The sequence below is a fragment of the Heloderma suspectum genome, chromosome 2 (genome assembly GCF_057233095.1).
Source record: "Heloderma suspectum isolate Gila_16-S chromosome 2, 16-S_ref, whole genome shotgun sequence".
NCBI classification, from domain to species: Eukaryota; Metazoa; Chordata; class Lepidosauria; order Squamata; family Helodermatidae; genus Heloderma; species Heloderma suspectum.
In genome coordinates, this window is record NC_139459.1 from 228102757 (window position 1) to 228126305 (window position 23549).

The 23549-nt window shown below is 45.8% G+C and overlaps 1 protein-coding gene across 1 annotated transcript in view; it reads left to right on the forward strand.

Annotated features, from left to right (window-relative positions):
* LOC146354177 (heparan sulfate glucosamine 3-O-sulfotransferase 3B1-like) overlaps window positions 1-22987 on the forward strand; it is a 50240-nt gene extending 27253 nt beyond the window's left edge. The window contains exon 2 of the mRNA XM_084838343.1: window positions 18982-22987. Within this exon, the coding sequence (XP_084694469.1) occupies window positions 18982-19600 (619 nt within the window). The 3' untranslated portion in view covers window positions 19601-22987. The remainder of the gene's footprint in view (window positions 1-18981) is intronic.
* Window positions 22988-23549: the final 562 nt, after the last annotated feature.

Here is a 23549-nt window from a genome sequence, read left to right on the forward strand (position 1 = left end):
CTGGCTTTTGAGTCTTCCCAAGTCTGAAATTAAGTTCTGCTTTGTAGCTGACCTGTTGTTGGAAGGCAGGTTGTTGGGCAAAGCCAACTGTGTCCTTGACGCTGAAAGACTCTGCTCACCTGTTTCAAAAAGTTTGCTTGTTTCCTGAGAAAGCCCAGTTGTTCTCTTGCCATTTTAAACCATGGGGTTGGATCCAAATTTAAGCTGGCTCAACTGCACTGGCAGAAGTGGTCTTCTCTGCCTCCTCCTTACCATGGCAACCCCTTGAAAATGCTACACAAAGTCAGTCCCATTCCTCTCTCAGAAGGCAGATCCTGGATCCAACAGCTTAAGTCTCATAACCATCTCTGCAAGATGATAGGCCTGGCATATGCATTCTTGTGCGAATGGGCTTTCAGGACCTGGTCTTACAACTGCACCTATGAACTGGGCCTTAATGTGAGCTCTGTGAATTAGCAGTGATTTGAACTCTCTTTTCCACATTCACAGGCTGTGGTGAACTGGGATCAAGTCCAACTGAGCTGGGCAGCACTTTCAGTACACACGGACTTCATAATCGATGTATAGACTGCTTAACCACATGCAAAAAGTCATCTGCTAATGAAGCTTGTCTGCTATTACGATCTCTCTCGAGGAACTTGTGATAAACTTCTGATAACCTTCCCTAGAACACTGCTTGGAAACCACTAGTATTAGAGTGTTACAGCTAGGGATGCACGAAAGTCACTTGCCTGGTCTCGCAGCTTGCTTTGCGGTGGGGGGGAGGAGCTTCGCTGCTCCCCCCGAAGTTCAGGCCGGGGGGGGAGGCTTCCCTCCTCGCCCGGCTGAAATTCAGGCCGGGGGGGAGGCTTCCCGCCTCGCCCAGCCAAAAGTCAGGCCGGGGAGAAGCGCCCCGTCTCCCCGGCTGCGAACTTCAAAAGAAAAAAAAAACGCCCCTGTGATAGGCTACGTAACGATTAACGTAGCCTATCACGGCTAGATCTGCAAAGTCAGCCGTGATAGGCTACATTAATCGTCACGTAGCCTATCACGGGTGACTTAAAAGAAAAAAAAGCGTACGCAAATAGCGGCCCCCATAGGGAGCCGCCATTCGCGTTCCTTATTTGGTCCCTGTAGTCTACGTAAAGATTTACGTAGACTACGGCGAAAATAAGGGCAACGCTATTTGCGTTGTCCTTATTTTCGCCGTAGTCTACGTAAATCTTTACGTAGACTACAGGGACCAAATAAGGAACGCAAATGGCGGCTCCCTATGGGGGCCGCCATTAGCCGTACGCGCTTTTTTTTTTTAAGTCACCCGTGATAGGCTACGTGACGATTAACGTAGCCTATCACGGCTGACTTTGCAAATCTAGCCGTGATAGGCTACGTTAATCGTTACGTAGCCTATCACAGGGGCGTTTGTTTGGTTTTTTTACTTTTCTTGTAATGGTGGCGGCGGCAGCCGGTCGAAAGACCGGCTGCCGCCCCCGCCCCTGACGAAGTCCTGCCGAACCGCCGCCGGGACCCGCTGCCGGGAGGGACATTCGTGAAAGGTAAGTCCCATCCCGGGGGGGGGGGGCGGGGGGCAGAGAATTTCTCCCCGAACAACCTTCGGTGGACCGAATGCGTTGGCACTCGGCCCCCCGAAGTTTCGGGGAGAAATTCTCCCCCATCCCTAGTTACAGCCCCTCTCAGAAGAGGACCACTCCAGTACTTCAGAACTTCTGTCAGCCAAGCAAAGCACATGTGATATCTAAGTGAATCTCTTGGGAGGCTGGTCTAAGGCAAACATTTGCTAAGGACTCCTATGAAAGCTGCGATGGCAGTAGACTAATGGCATAGTCACCCATCAATTAAAAGCAGCAGAGGTGAGCAACTGGCATCAGAAGAAGTACTAAAAGTATAAAGATAAAGCTACTTAAAGCACAGCAAGGGTGCAGGGCTGAGAGAATAGCAAGGCCTCTGCCTGGTCCCAGAAAGATAATGAAGTAAGCACCAGGTAGACTTCTCTTGGGTGGGCATTCCATAACATGGGGGGCTACTACTAGAAAGCCCCACTCCTGAGTAGCCACCCACCATACCTGAGCATGCAAGGGCACTTGGAGCAGGGCCACCGATGACCATCTCAGGGCTCCAGTAGGAATATATGGGCAGAGGCGCTCCGTCAGGTATTATAGTATATTGGTCATCTCCAAGCTGCTTCTGTCTGAGGTGCAGATTTGTTAAGAAGTGTGGGAGGCTAAACTAATGAAGAGAAGTCCAAAGAGTAGTTGTGGTCTCTTCCCCCTGCCCCTACTAGCTATTCTCACACAGCAGGAAAGAGGTACATACCTGAAAGGACATATCTAATTTACAATGTTTGTGGCTTTTAAAAAGTGACAGTTTAAATGCCACAGCTTCCTTCCTTCCCCATAATCCTGGGAACTGTAGTCTGGTGAAGTTGCTGAGAGTTCTGTAGGAATATCCCATCTCAGCAGATGAACATATTCATTCCCTTCCTCACTGAATTTTTAGGATTTATAGGCATTTATATAGGGATGGCAGTGAGTAAGCAAAATGAACGGATCATTTACATGAGGTTAGTGTATGTGCCCTGGCAAAGACCTCTGGAAGTATTAACCCAGGAATCATCTTTGTGTTAAAATTTATACATCACACACAGTATTCATGACCTGTATCTCCAAAAATCACAATGCATGGCTTTGCTAAGTTAGTTGCAATAAAAATCCACTGTTCTGGCTTGCTGGCAAACCTTTCTATGGGAAGACAATTGGCCTTTAAAAGTCTATAGAACAGGGCTAGGCAACTTCAGTACATCTGGGGGCCATTTTTGCCCTCAGACCTCCCTGTAGGTTGCACTCCCCGCCCCCCCCCATGCAAAAAAAGGCATCTGGAGTGGGTATGGAGCATCAAAGAAGGTAAAAAATATCTGGTTTGCAAGCTAATTTTGACCCTTTTGGTGCCCAGTAGTAGCTACGGAGCACTAAAAGAGTCTCAAAGGGGTCAAGATAGCCAGTCTGGATTCCACTTCTTCCTTCTTCTTTTTTTTACAATTTTCTTTTTTTGGGGGGTGGGGCAACATGGCCACATATTGCTCACCCCTGCTATAGAAAGATGCATCTTTGCTCCCATCTGTTCAGGGGCAGGAAGACTATTTCCCCCCCTCAGCTTGGAATCTTCTGCAGTTTTCAATCTAATGCCTATTAAGCCCATTCTTGCTGAATTGTAGGAGAGCTAAATTCATAACCGGAGCGATTAAACCAATTTGGCTACATGGAAACGAGGTCTAATTAATCATGATGTCCAAACCTCTCCTGCTTTCTTGGAGCTGCTTCTAATTTTACATTCCTTCTTGGCCACTTGAAAAGCTTCTCTGTTAGTCTTAACTTCTTTGAAGCAGCCCTTATTGAATTTAAATGCATCCACTCTCCCATGATTGCTGCCGAAAAGCCCTCGTCTGTGCTGGCAATCGATGCGGGGGGCAGGGGGGAGATGCTCGAACTCCTTCCTTCCACTCCCACCCCAGTGCACTAATGCAATCACAGCTGGATCAGAAGACCAGGAGACGAGTTGAAATATGACTCCCCTGCCCCGCATGGATAGGTTCAGCCACCAGTGGTTGTCACCTATATGGATGGATGCTGCAGTGCAGCAAGGGGTTCTTGTGTACGTGCAGAAGTGGGCATTATTCCAAGATGTCCTGCAGTTCCAAAACAATGATGGAACCAAAATGTGCAACACAGTTGGGGGTGTAGTATAGGCTACTAAAATGGGTACAGTCATTTAGATCCCTCATTTAAATGACTTGTGGGTTGCTTCCTTAACGGTCTGTACACAAAGTATAAAAGTTGCTGATGTCTGCTTTTTTTGTTTTGTTTTTTTGAGCTCTTAAACTGAGAGAAACTGATGAATAATGTAACTTCAGGGAGCAAAGGGATTAATGAATGCGCAACCCATTTGGTTGGATGGAGCCAGAGTCCTCAGCCGATGCCTCTGCAGTGCCAACAGAGAACATTAAAGAGGTCACTCAGACTCCTGTAATCTTTGTTCCATGCTCTGTGGATAATAAAATGGAATATGGAATATTCCACCATTCATGTAATAAAATGGAATATGGAACGGTGGTGGAGACACCCAGGATGCTGTCCTTAGACTTATGGCTACAGTCGTTTGTCATGTCAATGGGAAAAGTCTTGGGAGATGATGGGATAACAGCCATAGTCAAGGAATTAAATACTTACTGAAGAATAGAAAAATAGCACATCTCAAAAGGGACTTTTGTGTGGAATGTTCTTAGCCACTTAAGTGTTTTCATTTCTCCCCCACCTCCACCCCCCATTGGCTCTGCCTGTTCTGAGTCATGTTATTTCCAAGAAACCTTTCACCTTCTCTTCCCTTAACATGACCAAAAAACCCTTATGCAGGAAATGGCTACAGATTACTCGACTACCCCTCTGGCCAAGCCATGTGAAATGAATCCCTGATAATGATGAGAGAGTGTCTAAGGGAACTGCTCCATAAACAGCAGTGAGCTTTTAATCTAACCACTACCCAGTCATTGCTGCTTATTTTCCATTCCCTCCCACCACCTCCTTTCCCCCTGGCTGGGACAAAAACCTTTGTGGCCTTTATGTGGGGCTGCTTCAGAGGAATCCTGCAGAGGGTGAAAGGGACCTAGAGTAGAGCTAAAGGAGTATGATGCATGCTTGTCTCTTATGGAAAGAGAAGGGGGGGTTGTTGTTGTAAAGCTAGGCATTGCTGAAGAGACTGCGGAACTGATCTCTCTTGGACAGGAGATGATGCTGATAGGGATGCTCTGTAACTTTTGTAGGGAACCCAATGCCCTGTCCAAAAAGGGAAAATCTCTCTTTGCATTACTTAATTGCCACCTTACCATTCAATCATGAAGAATTTTGCCACTCAATTCTCAATGCCACCAGAGTAGTTTCTCAATGTGTCAGCCTTCTCTCCTGGGTCACTCTTGGAAGTATAAGCTGTGATCTGGAAAGGATAGCTAATGGGTAAGAGCTGCCATGTGACAGAATTATGGATTCCCACCAGGACCCCAGGCAAAGTTTGAGGGCACATGATACACCAATCTTGCAGATGTTAAACAGGTCTGGGTTTAGCCAGTGGCTGGATGGGAGACTCTGGGAACTCCATAGACTCAACTCGGTTCCTAGAAGGAAGGTGGTATATCAATGTAGTGTATCCACCACATGCCCAGGAAATGTTCAAAGCGGTGTGACTGCCAGTTCACACTTTGTATTTACCATCACAGACAGATTGGTCTACCTATAGTGCTTCATGAATTGTGAAATTGCCCCAGTTCTCTGTAGGATAGCAGCTGATACCTCTCGCAGAGGGTAGAATAAGCTTGCACCTGTCTCAAGATTTTCCACATCAGTGCGAAATCTGTCAAGTAAAGGCTAGCTACAAATAACCTGCCTTCTGCTTACACTGTGATTTGAGTTTGGGAGGCATATGTGGATCTGCCACTGTCTAGCAAGAAGATTAAAGGCCAGTGACAAGTGATGAGCCAATGAAGGTGGAGGATGCTATTCCATAAAGCTACTTTCTGCATAGTACACTGTTATCCTGAGCAGATAATTTCCTACCATTTTATAAAGGCAAGAGGCTCTCAAAGAGGCTGACCTTGGATACTACAGCTGAATGTACCAGGGAAAGGCTAGATGATCTGGCAACCTTGTATCCAGATATACAGCCACATGATGCTTGTCTCTGAAGGTGCCTGACATAAGTGGCCAAAATGTATGATGACTGAACCTAGTGAGGAAAGGTGCTTCTGAATTCTTCCCCACCTATGTGGTAGTAAGAAGATCATGAGGAATGGCTGATTCTATTTGTGTATGTTGTTGTTCAGTCGTTCAGTCGTGTCCGACTCTTCGTGACCCCATGGACCATAGCACGCCAGGCCTTCCTGTCCTGCGCTGTCTCCCGGAGCATGCTCAAGTTCATATTCATTGCATCCGTGATGCTATCTAGCCATCTCATCCTCTGCCGTCCCCTTCTCCTTTTGCCTTCAGTCTTTCCCAGCATCAGGGTCTTTTCCAGGGAGTTTTCTCTTCGCATTAGGTGGCCAAAATATTGGAGCTTCAGCTTCATTATCTGTCCTTCCAATGAGCAGTCAGGGTTGATTTCCTTTAGGATGGACTGATTTGACCTCCTTGCAGTCCAGGGGACTCGTAAGAGTCTTCTCCAGCACCACAGTTCGAAAGCATCAATTCTTCGGCGCTCAGCCTTCCTTATAGTCCAGCTCTCACAGCCATACATTACTACTGGGAAAACCATAGCTTTGATTAGACGGACCTTTGTCGGCAAGGTGATGTCTCTGCTTCTTACTATGCTGTCTAGGTTTGCCATAGCTTTCCTCCCAAGGAGCAAGCGTCTTTTAATTTCATGGCTACAGTCACCGTCTGTGGTGATCTTGGAGCCCAAGAAAGTAAAATCTGTCACTGCTTCCATTTCTTCCCCTTCTATATGCCAGGAAGTGATAGGGCCAGATGCCATGATCTTCGTTTTTTTAATGTTGAGTTTCAAACCAGCTTTTGCACTCTCCTCTTTCACCCTCAACAAGAGGCTCTTGAGATCCTCTTCGCTTTCTGCCATTAGGGTGGTATCGTCTGCATATCGGAGGTTGTTGATAATTCTCCCGGCAATCTTAATTCCGACCTGTGATTCATCCAACCCGGCATTTCTCATGATGTACTCTGCATATAAGTTAAATAAGCAGGGTGACAATATGCAGCCTTGTCGTACTCCTTTCCCAATTTTGAACCAATCGGTTGTTCCATGTCTGGTTCTTACTGTTGCTTCTTGACCCTCGTACAGGTTTCTCAGGAGACGGGTAAGGTGGTCTGGTATTCCCATCACTTTCAGAATTTGCCACAGTTTGTTGTGATCCACACAATCAAAGGCTTTAGCGTAGTCAATGAAGCAGAAATAGACGTTTTTCTGGAATTCTCTTGCTTTCTCCATGATGCAGCGAATGTTGGCGATTTGATCTCTAGTTCCTCTGCCTCTTCGAAACCCAGCTTGTACTTCCGGTAGTTCTCGGTTCGCATACTGCTGAAGCCTAGCTTGTAGGATTTTGAGCATCACCTTGCTGGCATGTGAAATGAGCGCAATTGTGCGGTAGTTTGAACACTCTTTGGCGTTGCCCTTCTTTGGAATTGGAATGTAAACTGACCTTTTCCAGTCTTGTGGCCACTGTTGAGTGTTCCAGATTTGTTGGCATATTGAATGCAGCACTTTAACAGCATCATCTTTTAGGATTTTAAATAGCTCGGCTGGAATACTGTCATCTCCGCTAGCTTTGTTGTTACTAATGCTTCCTAAGGCCCACTTGACTTCACTCTCTAGGATGTCCGGCTCAGGTTCAGTGACCGCACTATCATGGCTATCAGGGACATTCAGATCTTTCCTGTATAGTTCTTCTGTGTATTCTTGCCACCTCTTCTTAATCTCATCTGCTTCTGTTAGGTCCCTGCCTTCTTTGTCCTTTATCATGCCCGTCTTTGCACAAAACGTTCCCTTGAGATCTCCAATTTTCTTGAAGAGATCTCTAGTCTTCCCCATTCTGTTGTTTTCCTCGATTTCTTTGCATTGTTCATTTAAGAAGGCCTTCTTGTCTCTCCTTGCTATTCTCTGGAACTCTGCATTCAGTTGGGTATATCTTCCCCTTTCTCCCTTGCTTTTCGCTTCCCTTCTTTTGTGAGCTACTTGTAAAGCCTCATCAGACAGCCACTTGGCTTTCTTGCATTTCTTTTTCTTTGGGACGGATTTCGTTGCTGCCTCCTGAACAATGTTACGGACCTCCGTCCATAGTTCCTCAGGCACTCTGTCTATCAGGTCTAATCCCTGAAATCTATTCCTCACCTCCACTGTATATTCAGAAGGGATATGACTGAGGTCATACCTGAACGGTTTAGTGGTTTTCCCGACGTTCTTCAATTTAAGCCGAAATTTTGCAAGAAGCAGCTCATGATCTGAGCCACAGTCAGCTCCAGGTCTTGTTTTTACTGACTGTATGGAGCTTCTCCATCTTTGGCTGCAAAGTACATAATCACTCTGATTTCGATATTGACCATCTGGTGACGTCCATGTGTAGAGTCGCCTCTTGTGCTGTTGGAAAAGAGTGTTTGCTATGATCAGCATGTTCTCTTGGCAAAACTCTATTAGCTTTTGTCCTGCTTCATTTTGTACACCAAGGCCATGCCTGCCTGTTATCCCGGTGATTTCTTGACTTCCTACTTTAGCATTCCAATCCCCTATGATGAAGAGGACATCTTTTTTTGGTGTTAGTCCTAGAAGGTGTTGTAGGTCTTCATAGAACCGATCAACCTGAGCTTCTTCGGCATCAGTGTTTGGGGCATAGACTTGTATTACTGTGATGTTGAATGGTTTGCCTTGGATTTGTACTGAGATCATTCTATCATTTTTAAGATTGTACCCCAGTACTGCTTTTCCCACCCTTTTGTTGACTATGAGTGCTACTCCATTTCTTCTGCGGGATTCTTGCCCACAATAGTAGATATGATGGTCACCTGAATTAAATTCGCCCATGCCTGTCCATTTGAGTTCACTGATTCCCAAGATGTCGATGTTCAATCTTGCCATCTCATGTTTGACCACCTCCAGCTTACCTTGATTCATTGATCTGACATTCCAGGTTCCTAAACAATATTGTTCTTTACAGCATCGGATTTTCTTTTCACCGCCAGACACATCCACAGCTGAGTGTCCTTTCGGGTTTGGCCCAGCCGCTTCACTCTTTCTGGCACTACTTGGAAATACCCTCTGCTCTTCCCCAGTAGCATATTGGACACCTTCCGACCTGAGGGGCTCATCTTCCGGCGTCATATCTTTTAGCCTTGTGATACGTTCCATGGGGTTTTCTTGGCAAGAATACTGGAGTGGGTTGCCATTTCCTTCTCCAGTGGACCACATTTTGTCAGAACCCTCTGCCATTTGTGTATAGAAGGGATCAAATTTCTAGGACCCATCTCACTTCCTATTTAGGAAGGTCTTTAGCCGACAATTAACTTACTGTTTTAATTAGTTGTTTTTTTAAAATACTTCAAGGGTGCAATCCTATGCATATGTAGGCAGAAAAAAGTCCTGCAACTCCCAGCATTTCCCAGCCAGCATGGTTGGCTAGGGAATGTTGGGAGTTGTAGGAATTCTTTTCTTTCTAAATATGCATAGGTTTGCACCTTAAATGTTGTTATTGCTGTGTGATCTGTTTTTCTGCTGTAGTTTTTTGTGTTATGGTGGGATGTTTTTAATAGTTACATTCCTATTTGTTTTGAGCCACCTAGAAATCTTTAGAGAATTGGGGGGACATATGTGTGTTATAATAAACAAACAAACAAACAGGGCCACTCAAGGCATAAACTCCAAATGATTCATTCATCTCTGTATGTCTAGATGAGAAGCCTCTTCTAAGGATAGCTGAGATAGGAGAACTGTGCTAGCTTAGTGCAAAGGAAAGAAGAGTTTGCTCAGGTGGTGACCTTTGGCAGTCTGGTTTGAAGCTGCACTGCCCAACCAGAAGTGTAAGATGTGTACTAGAAAGATGGCATTGTCCCCCCTTTCTTTTCTAGGACCCCTCTGTAGTGAGGGTAGGAAGCTAGCATTGTGCTGTTCTTGCACTGGTTCTTGTGGACTGGCAGGGAATAGTGTGAGTTGAACCCTGGCCTCAAGTATCTGGGCTGTGGGGATTAGGAGTGCTGATCATGATTCCCAGAGCATCAGTAGCATCTCAGGTTGCTTCCTTCCAAGAGTGTGATTACAAATGGGGAAGAAAGTAGTTCAATCAGTATTTTAATGTGAACTTACCTGATTTCACGTGGTCGAATCAATATGTGAACTGAAATTCAGTTGTGCATTTTCAATGTTGAAAATTCAATGAATTTCTCTGGTCAAAAAACGCATACAAAAATGTGCAAATTAGGAAAATGCGCACATGGAAATGTACATCTTTGTGAAAATGATGCTAAAAAGGTATTACATTTGGAAAATTGCTTTCAAACATGTCTATATTAGGCAAAATTGCCTTTAAAATGTACGTATTAAGAGAAATGCGCACAAAAACACGCACACACTTTCATGTGGACTTTAAAAAACCCCTCAAAGTTTGGGACAAACTGAACTTAAGCTTTGGAAAAATAAGGAACTGAGAGAAACAAAAAATTGACAAATTCTTGCATCCCTAAGTATGATTCAGTGTGTAGCTCAGTATGTGACTTGGTAATTGGCAAATCTACATCAAGACATAAACAGGTTCAGCAGGGAGGGGGGCGGAACAGGCCCACTAGCCAGGGTGTTCTTGGGATAGCTCCTTGTTTCCTTCAGTATGTAGGGACAAACTCCCATTGGTGTAATACCAATGGCCATGCTGTTTGGGGATGAGGAAAGCTGCGGTCCAGTACATCTGCAGGATATCAGGTTGGGGCAAGGTGGTGTATTTGACTGGAGTGAGAAGATTCTCCCCACTATGTGCCGTATACACTTATAATATTGTATCTGTGGTGCAGAAATATTCTTCAGGCTCATGCATCTGTTTCAGAAACTTCCTGGCTAGTCAGGTTCCTACTGTGGTGTAACTCGGCTGTCCCAAACAATATGATTCTCACTTCATAAGTAAGAAGCTTCTGATCTGTGTTGCTAGTGAGAGGAGAGGAGTGTTGGGAAAGCTCATGTCTTACTGTTGGATATTCTCAATCCTATGAATAGGGAAAGCAGCCCTCTATACAAGTTTAAAGTGGGCTTGCATAGATACTTGTGGGCTTGTGAGGTTTCCTGCTGCTCTTTCCTAGTAAAGTTCTTTTTCTGCGTGGGGGGGAACCCATTGGTGGTATCTCCTGGAATGCAATTATAACATCTTATTTCACTGAGCTGTAGAGATCTTTGGTTCAGGAGCATGGTAATACTTCCAGGTTTCTAAGATTTTGATTTGCTTTATTGAGGAACAGATTAGAGATGCTGTAAACTACACTTGATGGAGTGGAGCAGACAGAAATTCTTGGGCATCATTTTCTTTTTCCCCCCACCCACTCAGCATGGTGGCAGGAAGAAATGCAACTTCACACATGGTTGTTTGCTCGCCGTGATTTCAGTTACAATTTTCCCCTTTGAAGACCTGATCCTCCTCCCCCTCCCCCTCCCCCCACTACTCAACCCATCCTTCCCCCACTAGAGTCTTAAAAATAGACTTTCTGTTTAAAACTCAGTTCTTACTATGTAGTGTAATGGCCCTTGTTTTTACCTACCTCTGAAGAATGTCAACATTTTAGGGTCAAACGTATTAAACGTGTGGCATGTAGCTGAGCCTGATATTTTTCTTTACTTTAGTGTAACTGCATCCAATCCAGATCAGGACCAGCATACACTGGAAAGGGAGGATTAAACTCATTTGCTTCCCAAACTGCGATGTCAAAGCAAGGAGAGTTACATTTTACATGGCCACAGTTGTGGCAGTATAACTTGCCTTTCTTTATCCTTCAATGTGTTCCAAAATCCAGAGTGGTAACTGGACACTAGTTAATATACTGGGCAAATGTTGAGCTGCTGGAGAAGGTTCTAGCTCAACCCATGGGCTCAGTGGGCAGAGACCTTTGATCTCAGTTTTCCTATACCTTAATTGGGAATAATAGGGTTTGTATCTCATAAAGTCCCCTTCATGGATCACTGCCTTGTTGTGGCGAAGGGGCTTGCATAACTCAGTGAAGCCATAAGCTATGCCATGCAGGACCACCCAAGACGGACAGGTCATGGCAGAGAGTTCTGACAAAATGTGGTCCGCTGGAGAAGGAAATGGCAACCCACTCCAGTATTCTTGCCAAGAAAACCCCATGGAACGTATCACAAGGCTAAAACATATGACGCCAGAAGATGAGACCCTCAGGTTAGGGTTGGCGGAGAATTTTTCCCCGAAACTTCGGGGGGCCAAGCGCCAACGTGTTCGGCCCCCCGAACAAGTTTTGGGGAGAAATTCTCCGCACCCCCCCACTCCCCGCACCCCCCCCGGGACGGGACTTACCTTTGGCGAATGTCCCTCCCAGCGGCGGGTCCGGCCGGCGGTTCAGTGGGTCTTTCGACCGGCTGCCGCCGCCACCATTCCAATAAAAGAAAAGAAAAAAAAAACACGCCCCCATGATAGGCTACGTGATGATTAACATAGCCTATCACGGCTAGATTTGCAAAGTCAGCCGTGATAGGCTACGTAAATCGTCACGTAGCCTATCACGGGTGACTTTAAAAAAAAAAAAAAGCACGTACGGATAATGGCGGCCCCCATAGGGAGCCGCCATTCCCGTTCCTTATTTGGTCGCTGTAGTCTACGTAAATCTTTTAAAATAGCGTTGCCCTTATTTTCGCCGTAGTCTACATAAAGATTTACATAGACTACAGCGACCAAATAAGGAACACGAATGGCGGCTCCCTATGGGGGCCGCCATTTGCGTACGCGTTTTTTTTTTTTTTTAAGTCACCCGTGATAGGCTACGTGACGATTGACGTAGCCTATCACGGCTGACTTTGCAGATCTAGCCGTGATAGGCTACGTTAATCGTCACGTAGCCTATCACGGGGGCGTTTTTTTGGTGTTTTTTTTACTTTTTAGTTTGCGGCCGGGCGAGGCGCGGCGCCTCCACCCCGGCCTGAATTTCGGCCGGGCGAGGCGGGAAGCCTCCCCCCCCGGCCTGAACTTCGCGGGGGGAGCAGCGAAGCGCCTCCCCCCCACCGCGAAAAGCTTCGAGGACAGGTAAGGGACTTTCGTGCACCCCTACCTCAGGTTGGAAGGTGTCCAATATACTACTGGGGAAGAGCAGAGGGAATTTCCAAGTAGCTCCAGAAAGAGTGAAGCGGCTGGGCCAAAGCCGAAAGGACACTCAGCTGTGGATGTGTCTGGTGGTGAAAAGAAAATCCGATGCTGTAAAGAACGATATTGTTTAGGAACCTGGAATGTAAGATCAATGAATCAAGGTAAGCTGGAGGTGGTTAAACATGAGATGGCAAGATTGAACATCGACATCTTGGGAATCAGCAAACTAAAATGGACAAGCATGGGCAAATTTAATTCAGGTGACCATTATATCTACTACTGTGGGCAAGAATCCCTTAGAAGAAATGGAGTAGCACTCATAGTCAATAAAAGGGTGGGAAAAGCAGTACTGGGGTACAATCTCAAAAACGATAGAATGATCTCAGTACAAATCCAAGGCAAACCATTCAACATCACAGTAATTCAAGTCTATGCCCCAACCACTGAGGCCGAAGAAGCTGAGGTTGGTTGGTTCTATGAAGACCTACAACACCTTCTAGAACTAACACCAAAAAAAGATGTCCTCTTCATCATAGGGAATTCGAATGCTAAAGTAGGAAGTCAAGAAATCACCGGGATAACAGGCAGGCATGGCCTTGGTGTACAAAATGAAGCAGGACAAAGGCTCATAGAATTCTGTCAAGAGAACACGCTGATCATAGCAAACACTCTTTTCCAACAACACAAGAGGCGACTCTACACATGGACCCAGATGGTCAATATCGAAATCAGAGTGATTATGTACTTTGCAGCCAAAGATGGAGAAGCTCTATACAGTCAGTAAAAACAAGACCTGGAGCTGACTGTGGCTCAGATCATGAGCTTCTTGTTGCAAAATTTCAGCTAAAATTGAAGAACGTAGGGAAAACCACTAAACCATTCAGGTATGACCTAAGTCATATCCCTTCTGAATATACAGTGGAGGTGAGGAATAGATTTAAGGAATTAGACCTGATAGACAGTGCCTGAGGAACTATGGACGGAGGTCCGTAACATTGTTCAGGAGGCAGCAACTCAATCCATCCCAAAGAAAAAGAAATGCAAGAAAGCAAAGTGGCTGTCTGATGAGGCTTTACAAGTAGCTGAGGAAATTGGGAAAGGAGTACGACAAGGCTGCATATTGTCACCCTGCTTATTTAACTGATATGCAGAGTACATCTTGAGAAATGCCGGGTTGGATGAATCACAGCTTGGAATTAAGATTGCCGGGAGAACTATCAACAACCTCAGATACGCAGACGATACCACTCTAATGGCAGAAAGTGAAGAGGATCTAAAGAGCCTCTTGTTGAGGGTGAAAGTGGAGAGTGCAAAAGCTGGTTTGAAACTCAACATTAAAAAAACTCCGATCATGGCATCTGGCCCCATCACTTCCTGACATATAGAAGGGGAAGAAATGGAAGCAGTGACAGATTTTATTTTCTTGGGCTCCAAGATCACCGCAGACGGTGACTGTAGCCATGAAATTAAAAGACGCTCCTTGGGAGGAAAGCTATGGCAAACCTAGACAGCATAGTAAGAAGCAGAGACATCACCTTGCCAACAAAGGTCCGAATAATAAAAGATATGGTTTTCCCAGTAGTAATGTATGGCTGTGAGAGCTGGACTATAAGGAAGGCTGAGCGCCAAAGAATTGATGCTTTTGAATTGTGGTGCTGGAGAAGACTCTTACAGTCCCCTGGACTGCAAGGAGGTCAAATCAGTCAGTCCTAAAGGAAATCAACCCGGAGTGCTCATTGGAAGGACAGATACTGAAGCTGAAGCTCAAATATTTTGGCCACCAAATGCGAAGAGAAAAGTCACTGGAAAAGTCACTGATGCTGGGAAAGATTGAAGGCAAAAGGAGAAGGGGACAGCAGAGGATGAGATGGCTAGATAGCATCACCGATACAATGAACATGAACTGGAGCACACTCGGGGAGAGAGTGGAGGACAAGAAGGCCTGGCGTGCTATGGTCCATGGGGTCACGAAGAGTCAGACATGACTTAACGACTGAACAACAACAAATCTCATAAAGTGTGTGTGAAGACAAGGAAGAGTTTTACAGTATTATAAGTAAAAAGAGTGTTATATAGATCATGATGGTGGTGGTTGTGGTGGTGGTACTTTCTGGGTTGCCATCTTCGCTAATGAGAGGGAACTGCTGTTGGGTCACTGAAAGAATGCTGCACTTTTTTTCTTGTGTGAATTCTGTTTGAATTCCATCCTTGTAGTATTTAAGGGGAAATAAGAACATGGGCTGAAATTCTACAACTGGTCAAAGGCCTTCTGCGGGGCTGTAGGGAGCAGTGTAAGTGTTGCTCCATTAGCAGACAGCGAAGTCCATGGGGAGGACAACATCTGTGCCACCGAAGGCCTCCTGGCACACTGAGAGAAAGTTCCATCAGTGTAGATGTCCTCCTTGTGGTGGGGGGGCAAAACAAGGCATGGAGGGTGGGGTTCAAGGGTAGCCATCAATCTGCTGGATCCAAAGCCACCCTCGTTGCCCTGATACACTCACAAAATTGGTGCGAGACAATGCCAGCCCTGGGGCTGGTATAGTTTTTCCCCTTGCATTGGTGTCAATGGCAGGGAAAAGAAAAATTCTGCGCCTGCATCTCCGGCCCTGGCTATGACTGCTCCATCATGGGACCTTGGTGGGTAAGACTGCCCTGGTAACTGGTTACTTGCTGTTGCCCAGTCCTCAAATCCTCCCCTCTCTGGCCCTGCTTTTGTACACTCCAGTGCTTCCCCCACCCCAATCCTGTTCTTCCATTCTTGGAATAGCTGGAAACATCATCCATGCTGTCCAAAACACAACTGATTTCATCTGTCTTCATTCCATCTAAACCGATGTGCAGGAGCACAAAGCTGCTGAGAACCAGTACCAGGAAAGAAGACTCTTTCAGCAGCTCCAGCTTTGAGTCCTGAAACACATTCACCTCATTTACTCTGTACAAGGTAGCTTTTTGGCCATGGAGATCCTGACAATCCTCACTTTAAAAAATGAACAAGGTAGGCAGTCAAATGCACAATGGCTGACTGCAGATTAAAATACCTGGTTCAGGTGTGGAGGGAAACGGACTAACTCTTGAGGTGGTACTAGGAGAAACTTCATCAGGCATCGAGACCAATCATTGTCTTTGGCTAGCCAGTGACCATTTTCTGCTTCCTTTTTAAAAGGAAAATTGCCTATGCATTTCTGCAAAGGCATAAACAGGTCACCCTCTTCTGTCTGTCCTTCATGTGCACTCTACTTGGAAGCATCCCTGTGTATACCTTGGGCAGGGCTGGTGTCAAGAGTAGGCATGCTGGGCATGCCAAGAGCCCACGCCCCAGCAGGGGCCTACTGACAAGAGACCCTTGGAGTTGCTCCTCTTCACAGTTACCACCTGCTTGTTCACCTAGCCCAGACAATGGTGGCGGTGAGAAGGAGGAGCAGGAGATGCCCCTGCCTACTGGCTCGCTGGCTCTCTGCCTGCCAACAAGCGAGTGGTAGCCAGCAGTGACGAGGAAGAGGCTGAGAAGCAATAGCTGCTGGTGACAATGGCATTGAGAAGGCCAACTCACAGAGGGAGGGGGCCCATTGAAGGTGTCTGGCCCCAGGGCTCGCAAAAACCTGGAGTCAGCACTGACTCTGGATTTTTTGTAAGAATGGGATTATTGCTGCTGTGCTGATACATGGCGTTTCTGTTGCTGTAGCTTCTGGCCCTCCAGGAGAAGCACGAAGAGCATGTTTTTTGTATCTAAAAGCTTGTTGTTGTTAGCCTAACATAGCAACAGCATGTAAAACACTTCTCTACCTCCTCTTGCTCTTCCCCACCGATCCCACTAACAAGAGCCCCTCTCTCATTCTCAATTTTCTTTATTGGGAAGTGTCAACAGATTAGTGGAGAATCCCTCTGTGCAGACAAAAAGCTGCCACAAAAGGCATTAGGGCTTTCAGCTATTGGATTACCACGTGGCCACCTGTCAACAGACTTTGTAAATGTATCTGCCTTTGAACTGTTTTTCACATTAAAAGCCTGAGGTGGTGTTTCTCAAGGAATGTGAGTTGGTAAACTACTATTTCAGCTTCCTGCATTTAAAGGGTGTTTTTTTGTTTTTTTTTTAGGGGACTGAAGGACTTGGGGGGATTGGAGCTGTTTGAGTAAGAACACTAATGTAATAAAGTCTACGTGGTTAATAGGCAAAACAGGCCAATCCATGCAGACTAAGTACATTGCTTCACCTACACCAGGCTGCTATTGGCTTGAGGTGGTACCAAAAGTAGAACTCCATTGCTATCTGAAGATGTATGTACTGTGCCTCTACAAAAGGCACTCCTTTAGTTAGTTACTTAGTACTTCTGTGATCACATTCCCAATTAGAGAATAGCATCCTTGTGTGTTCTGGCAGGGCTTGTGCACCATTTTAAGAACAGCCTGGATCAGGTGCTCACTTCAACCCGGGGTCTCCAATGTAAGGTCAAACCGAGGCACCTAACAAGCTATTTTCACCTTTGCAAACAAATGGAGTGTTTTCTCCATTCATTTGTGTGTGTGGGGGGGGGGACTTGTCAAAAAAGAGCTGGAGGGAGGTGGAAAGCAACAGGTTTAGGTCATTGCAAATGAGCTATGGTGAACCTCAAGCTTGAACACTCCTCTTCCTCTCCTCCTTTGCACACAAGAGGAAGAGAGTGAGTGCTTCCACTTTAGAACACTCCACAGTTCTGTGTTATGTATGGACTTGGAACTGTGGTTTATTCTAACCAAAGTTCTAGAACCTTTTTTCTGGAGCCCCATTCCCTTGGCTGCATGCTGGCAGTGAATGGGGCCAGAATCAAAAGTGAGGGTCTCTCTGTCTCTGCCATCTCTTCCTCCTCCTCCCCCCTCTCTCTCTCCCCAGTGGAGCTACCAAGGGAGGAACATATCACTCTTGCCAGGGGTCTGAAGTGATCTCTTGCTGAGGGCTGCATGAAATTAGGCTGAGGGCCTCAGGTTACCACCTCTGGTGTAAGCACCAAACATGTACAAGTTTATCTGACACAGTTCTAATAAAGCCCTTTGGTTAAGTAGCATTCCTGACAACTAAGCAGTACTCCTGATTATTGCATTAATAGGAACCCGTAGCAATGGTTGTACATTTCCAACTGAGAGGTCTCTATATCTGACAACTATTTTTCAAAGTTTGCTTTGTGTAGGACATTTTGGACGAGTCTCTCCCCCACCCTTTACCTCTGTTCCTGTCCCCCATTGAACACTGAGCAGCAGGCAGAGCTGTCATCTCACCCTGCAGCTGGGGTGTGCATGTACAAGAGCGACACAGTCCAGTGGGCCACTTCTGAATACATTTTAGGTTTCAGTTGTAAAAGATCAGTGTGTGTTATTTTTTGTAAGTCATATTTAATATCCAACAGCCAAAGCCATTATCAACACAGGAGAAATAGTCATTACTTAAATAAATTTTTAAAAAAGCGGCAAAGGGTTCCTTTGGCATGGCATGTCTAGTACGTAAACCCGTTTAATAGTTTATAGCTCTTTGTCATGGAGAACCAGAGTGAACTGGCCAGAGATATGGGTACTCTGTGTGATCTGAAATGTGGATGGAGCAGCGGAGGCTGGTGGCTCCGATTTCGGTGGGGCTGTGAATCCATTCTGGGTTTCAGTCAGAACCACCCAGAACTCTATTCCCCAAATAACCCTATCTCCAAATAGGTTCAGCACCTTGCAGAGCTCCTTTAGAGTTCTGTCTGGTTCTGACTGAAACACAGAGTGGGTGTACAGACCCACCAAAATTGGAGCCACCAGCCTCCGCTGGAGGGAAGGCACCGTAACACGCATTGGACACTCCATCCTTGAAACCACAAGCTGGGCTTGTACACATCCCCCCGCTTCCATATGACTAGGAGCTGCCTTTGCCAGCTCCTGTTAGTTGTGCCACAGATTAATCAGGCCGATCTGAATCTTGCACGTTATCCAAGCAAGTTCAGTTTATACCATTACAAAACACGCCCTTGGGTACAGTTTGGTCTTTTGGTTCATTGTGCGCTTGGTCTGAAATGATGCTGTGTTACTCCTTGGCTGAGCAAATAATCTTGCATTGTCAGGGCCAGGAATGCTACAAGGCTGTTGTAATTAATGCCCTTCTGTTTTTCTAATTAGTCTGCCCATTCTTCTCCTTTTTTTGGCAGAGAGTTGATGCCAAGAACTCTGGATGGGCAGATCACCATGGAGAAAACTCCCAGCTACTTTGTCACCAAGGAAGCCCCGGCGCGGATCTCTGCCATGTCCAAGGACACCAAGCTCATTGTGGTGGTGAGGGACCCGGTCACTAGAGCCATCTCTGACTACACGCAGACTCTGTCCAAGAAGCCGGACATCCCCACCTTCGAGAGCCTGACCTTCAAAAACAGGACTACGGGCCTCATTGACACCTCCTGGAGCGCCATCCAGATCGGCATTTACGCCAAGCACCTGGACAACTGGCTCCTGTACTTCCCCATTGGGCAGATCCTTTTTGTCAGCGGGGAGAGGCTCATCAGCGACCCGGCTGGCGAGCTTGGCCGAGTGCAGGACTTCCTGGGCCTCAAGAGGATCATCACCAACAAGCACTTCTACTTCAACAAAACCAAGGGCTTCCCCTGCCTGAAGAAGGCCGAGGGCAGCAGCAAGCCCCACTGCCTGGGCAAAACGAAAGGGCGGACCCACCCCAGCATCGACCAGAAGGTGGTGCAGAGGCTGCGAGAGTTCTACCGGCCCTTCAACATGAAGTTCTACCAGATGACTGGACAGGACTTCGGCTGGGATTGAGGCTAATGCAGAAGCACTTGCCGGAATGAATCCTGCCATTCAGCTTGCGTCTCCCTATATCTGTAGATAGGTCTATATGTAAAATGTACAGAAATCTATTTTATAATAATTTATTTTTAATTCTTAAGCAATTAATTCACTAAGCTGCCTAACCGCACTGTAGCCCATAGCTGCGTTGTTGTGTTCTTAACATTCCACAGTGTTGAACCTTGCTATGCTCGTGCTCTTTTGCTGCCTGGTTTGGTTTGTGCTGGAAGGTGCTTCCAGGTATTTTCCCAGGAGAAATTTTTGGATTTTTTTTTAAAGGTAGGTGGGTAAGGGAGAATGAGAAAAGCACAATTTTTTTTTTTCTTTCCAATACGGGTACTAGGCATGTTTAAACACTTTTTGTGCAAGGCCCTTCAGGTAGCACTTCGTCTCTTTTCTCTTCCTAGGTCAATCCACTTGCAGTTGAGTTTTTGTTGACTGTGAAATAACATGAGCTTTGCAAAGGGTTTTGTGGAACTCAAGCATGTGGTTCCAGCTTAAGCAGCTGCCTTTACAGGTGGGTGTGGCGTGTGGCCCACGTGCAGAAGGATACACTCTCCAGCCATATAGCTGCTGCTGCCTGTTTCCCAGATATGTTTGCCTTGGTGTCAAGAGCTCTTCCTCCTTGTAGAGACTTTGCTACAAGGTGAGGGTTACTGCCTGAATGTCCACAGTTTCTCCTATCTTCTCTCCTTTTAAGCAGGTTTCCTGGGCTGAGAACTATGCATATTTTGTCCAGCTTTAACTTGGTCCTGTTGAAAAATGTGAAATGCTTGGGACAATGAAAGAACACACTTTTTAGGAGCATGATTTTATCCAAGTGGCTTTGAACTTAGGCCCAAAGGACAGTGCTGTGAATTGGCCACTGGTGCTGAGCCGAAAGTTTTTTATGTGTTACATGGTTGTGTGTGTGTGTATGTATGTGTGTGCACGCACGCACACACTTTATGAAACCCATTGAGAGAGGCACTGGTGTTCATGCAGGTATCATCACCTGTCTAAACCTCACCAAAGAACTCCACAAACCTTCAAAACTCCTATTTTTCCGTTAGTACTGTCCTGGGGTGAAAAGGATGTGGTATCTTAGAGGAGGGCTGTGCAACGTGGTGCCCCCACCATCACCCCAGTACAGTCTCTGCTGTCCCCCAAATTAAATTAAACAAAACAAAATGGTGCTCCGTAACAGCTACAGAGTGGTAAAATGAACAAATTTAGCTTGTTTGCAAACAAGCTAAATGTAACTCCTTTAGCGCTATTCAGTGGAGGCTGGTGACTCCAGTTTCAGAGGGGTGGTGATTCTATTCTGGGTTTTAGTTAGAACCAGCCAGAATGCAAAAGGTGGAGAACCCATTTGGGGGATAGAGTGCAGCACCTTGGATAGCACCACTTGAGTTATAGCTGGTTCTAACTAAACCCCAGAATGGAATCACTGCCCTTCCGAAACAAGCCACCAGCCTCCACTGGCACTATTGAGTGCTACATAGGGTTTGCTGCTAAATTTTGGCAGCAAACCAGCATTTATTTTTCTACCCAGTGCTACCCATGTGGAAGGGTCGGGGGGGCATAAATGGCCCCTGGATCTCCCACAGTTGCCCCCTCCTGTCCTAAAACTTGGCCTGTTTAACTAGGCTGCCAAAGCAAATTGGCAAATTGTTCACAATGTAGCCACTTTTCTGGGAAAAGCTCATGACAGATTGAGAGGGTTGGTTGTGCCTGCCTAAAGCTGGGTGAGCTGCCCTGGGACTGGGCCACAAAATTCTGTGCTACAGATTCACCACGAATTCTTGAAAGGGAGCATCCCCATTTTGTACAAACGATGAATAGCTTCAGAACAACGTTCAGATTTACTCTTTCTTCTGAGAAGCGACTGAACAGAAAAAAATGTGGGGTTCATCAGAGGGCGATGTGCAAAAACGTGTGTAAACGTGTATGCGCGTGTGTGCATGCATGCACACGTGTGTGTATACGCACACCAGGCACACACACACACACCTTAACCCCAAGGTTGTAGTCTTTCATACATTCAGCCTCTACTTTGGCCATCCTCGGTGTTGCTTCCTGCACCACCTGCTTGTAAAGCAACATTCTAAGAAAAGCAACTTGAACCCACCCTCCTCCCAGCGGATGTGACACACACCTACACCTTTTGACGCTCAGACCATGCTGCTCTCTGGTATTGTCGATCCATGCAACTTCACTTGCTCCAGGAGTTGGTGGTGGTTTTCCATTTCTCGCTTTCCTGTGTTTCCCATTTCAAACTCTTTCTCTTTGCTTATTGGACTGCAGAACTTGGTGTTTGGACGTAGGTGTTTCTTCTCTGAATCAGCGGTGTAGCGAAGCCGGGCTTATAGGAATGTAGCGCAGGCACCTTTTGATTGCCACTGACATCACCTGCCACCCCCCCCCCCAAATTCCCTGTTCCCTCTGAACTTAGCTGCTGTCCTCACAGAGGCTGGCGGGGGGGTAGGGGGGATGGATTTTTCCAGCAGCTATATATAACTGTGAGCTGCCCCTGTTGTAATGCAAATTATTTGGGGGTGGCTTGGTCTTGAAGGGGCAATTAAGAGCCATTGCTTTGCAAAAGACCTGCTCCTAGTGGAGATGAAAACTGTTCCAACTGGTTTGTTGATATGGATTGGCACAGCTGCCGGCACTCTCCTTGGGGGCATGGCTATGGGGACTGTCATGATGGGTGTCTGCACTTCTGAATGTACCGCTACACTCCTGCTCTGAATACATTTATATCTTGATTCCTTCCTCAACTGCACAAATCATGTTTGCATAGTAAGTGCTGTCTCTAGAGTCCCTGTTCTTAACGGTTTTATGAAACAAGAACGCTGAGTGACAGTTATGCTGTTAATTCACCGTTAAACATCTTAAGGAAACTGCTAATCCTGGCTGAGCAGCCCATACAATGAAAATCTTGTGAAACCAATTCATTAAAAGGCCTTACTTCAATCTTATGGTAGCCACGATGGGCGCTGTACCATATGGTACTTAAACTGCTGACACGAACCTCAATACGATACTCCACTATTTCTGTTTGGTTCACAAGAGGGTGCCCAGTCGAAACGCAGAGGTGTGGCTGGACTTTTTTCACAATGTAACATTAATTTATGGCTGAGTTCCATTCAGCAATGCAGTATGTCCCGATATTAGCAATATTTTTGTGTGTGTTTGCTGTAACATGGTACATCTTAGAATAGTATAATTGTAAAGGAAAATGAAAGGCAAGCAAAAACTGTAAATCAAATTATTTTGTGGTATGTACAACACAAATTAATTTTACACAGAGATTTCTAGGAAAATGGAATTCTGATTCATACTATTTCTTTGAAGAAATAAAATATATTTTACCAAAACCACAGAGGCCGCCTGATTTTCCTTTTCAGTGTCTTGGTAAATGAAAGTGTGGCCTTAAGAACATCAGAAGAGTCCTGCTGGATCAGACCATGGGTCCATCTAGACCAGCCTTCTGTTCACATGGTGACCAAACAACTGTTGATGGGAAACCCACAAGCAGGACATGAGTGCAAAGCACCCTCCTTGCTTAACTAAGGCCTTGCTTAATTATGACCTAGTACTGGAATAATTTCCAACATAGAGAGCAGTATTCTACCCATGGATGTTGGGAAGAAGTTGTCAGTCACATGAAGATCGCTGTCCACCATCAAGAGACAAGCCACTGAGATAAGTATGGCACACTTGCATTATTTATTTCATTTATTTCATTTCTATTCTGCCTAATAGCCAAAGTTCTCTTGGTGGTTCACAAAACTTACAAATCACAAATGCAAGATAATAAAAACATAATATAAAATGTTTAACATACAAATTTAAAAACAATTCAAGCAGCTAAATCTGTTACAGTAAGATACTGGACCTGATAAAGCAACTGACATAAATTCCCCATCATATGCCA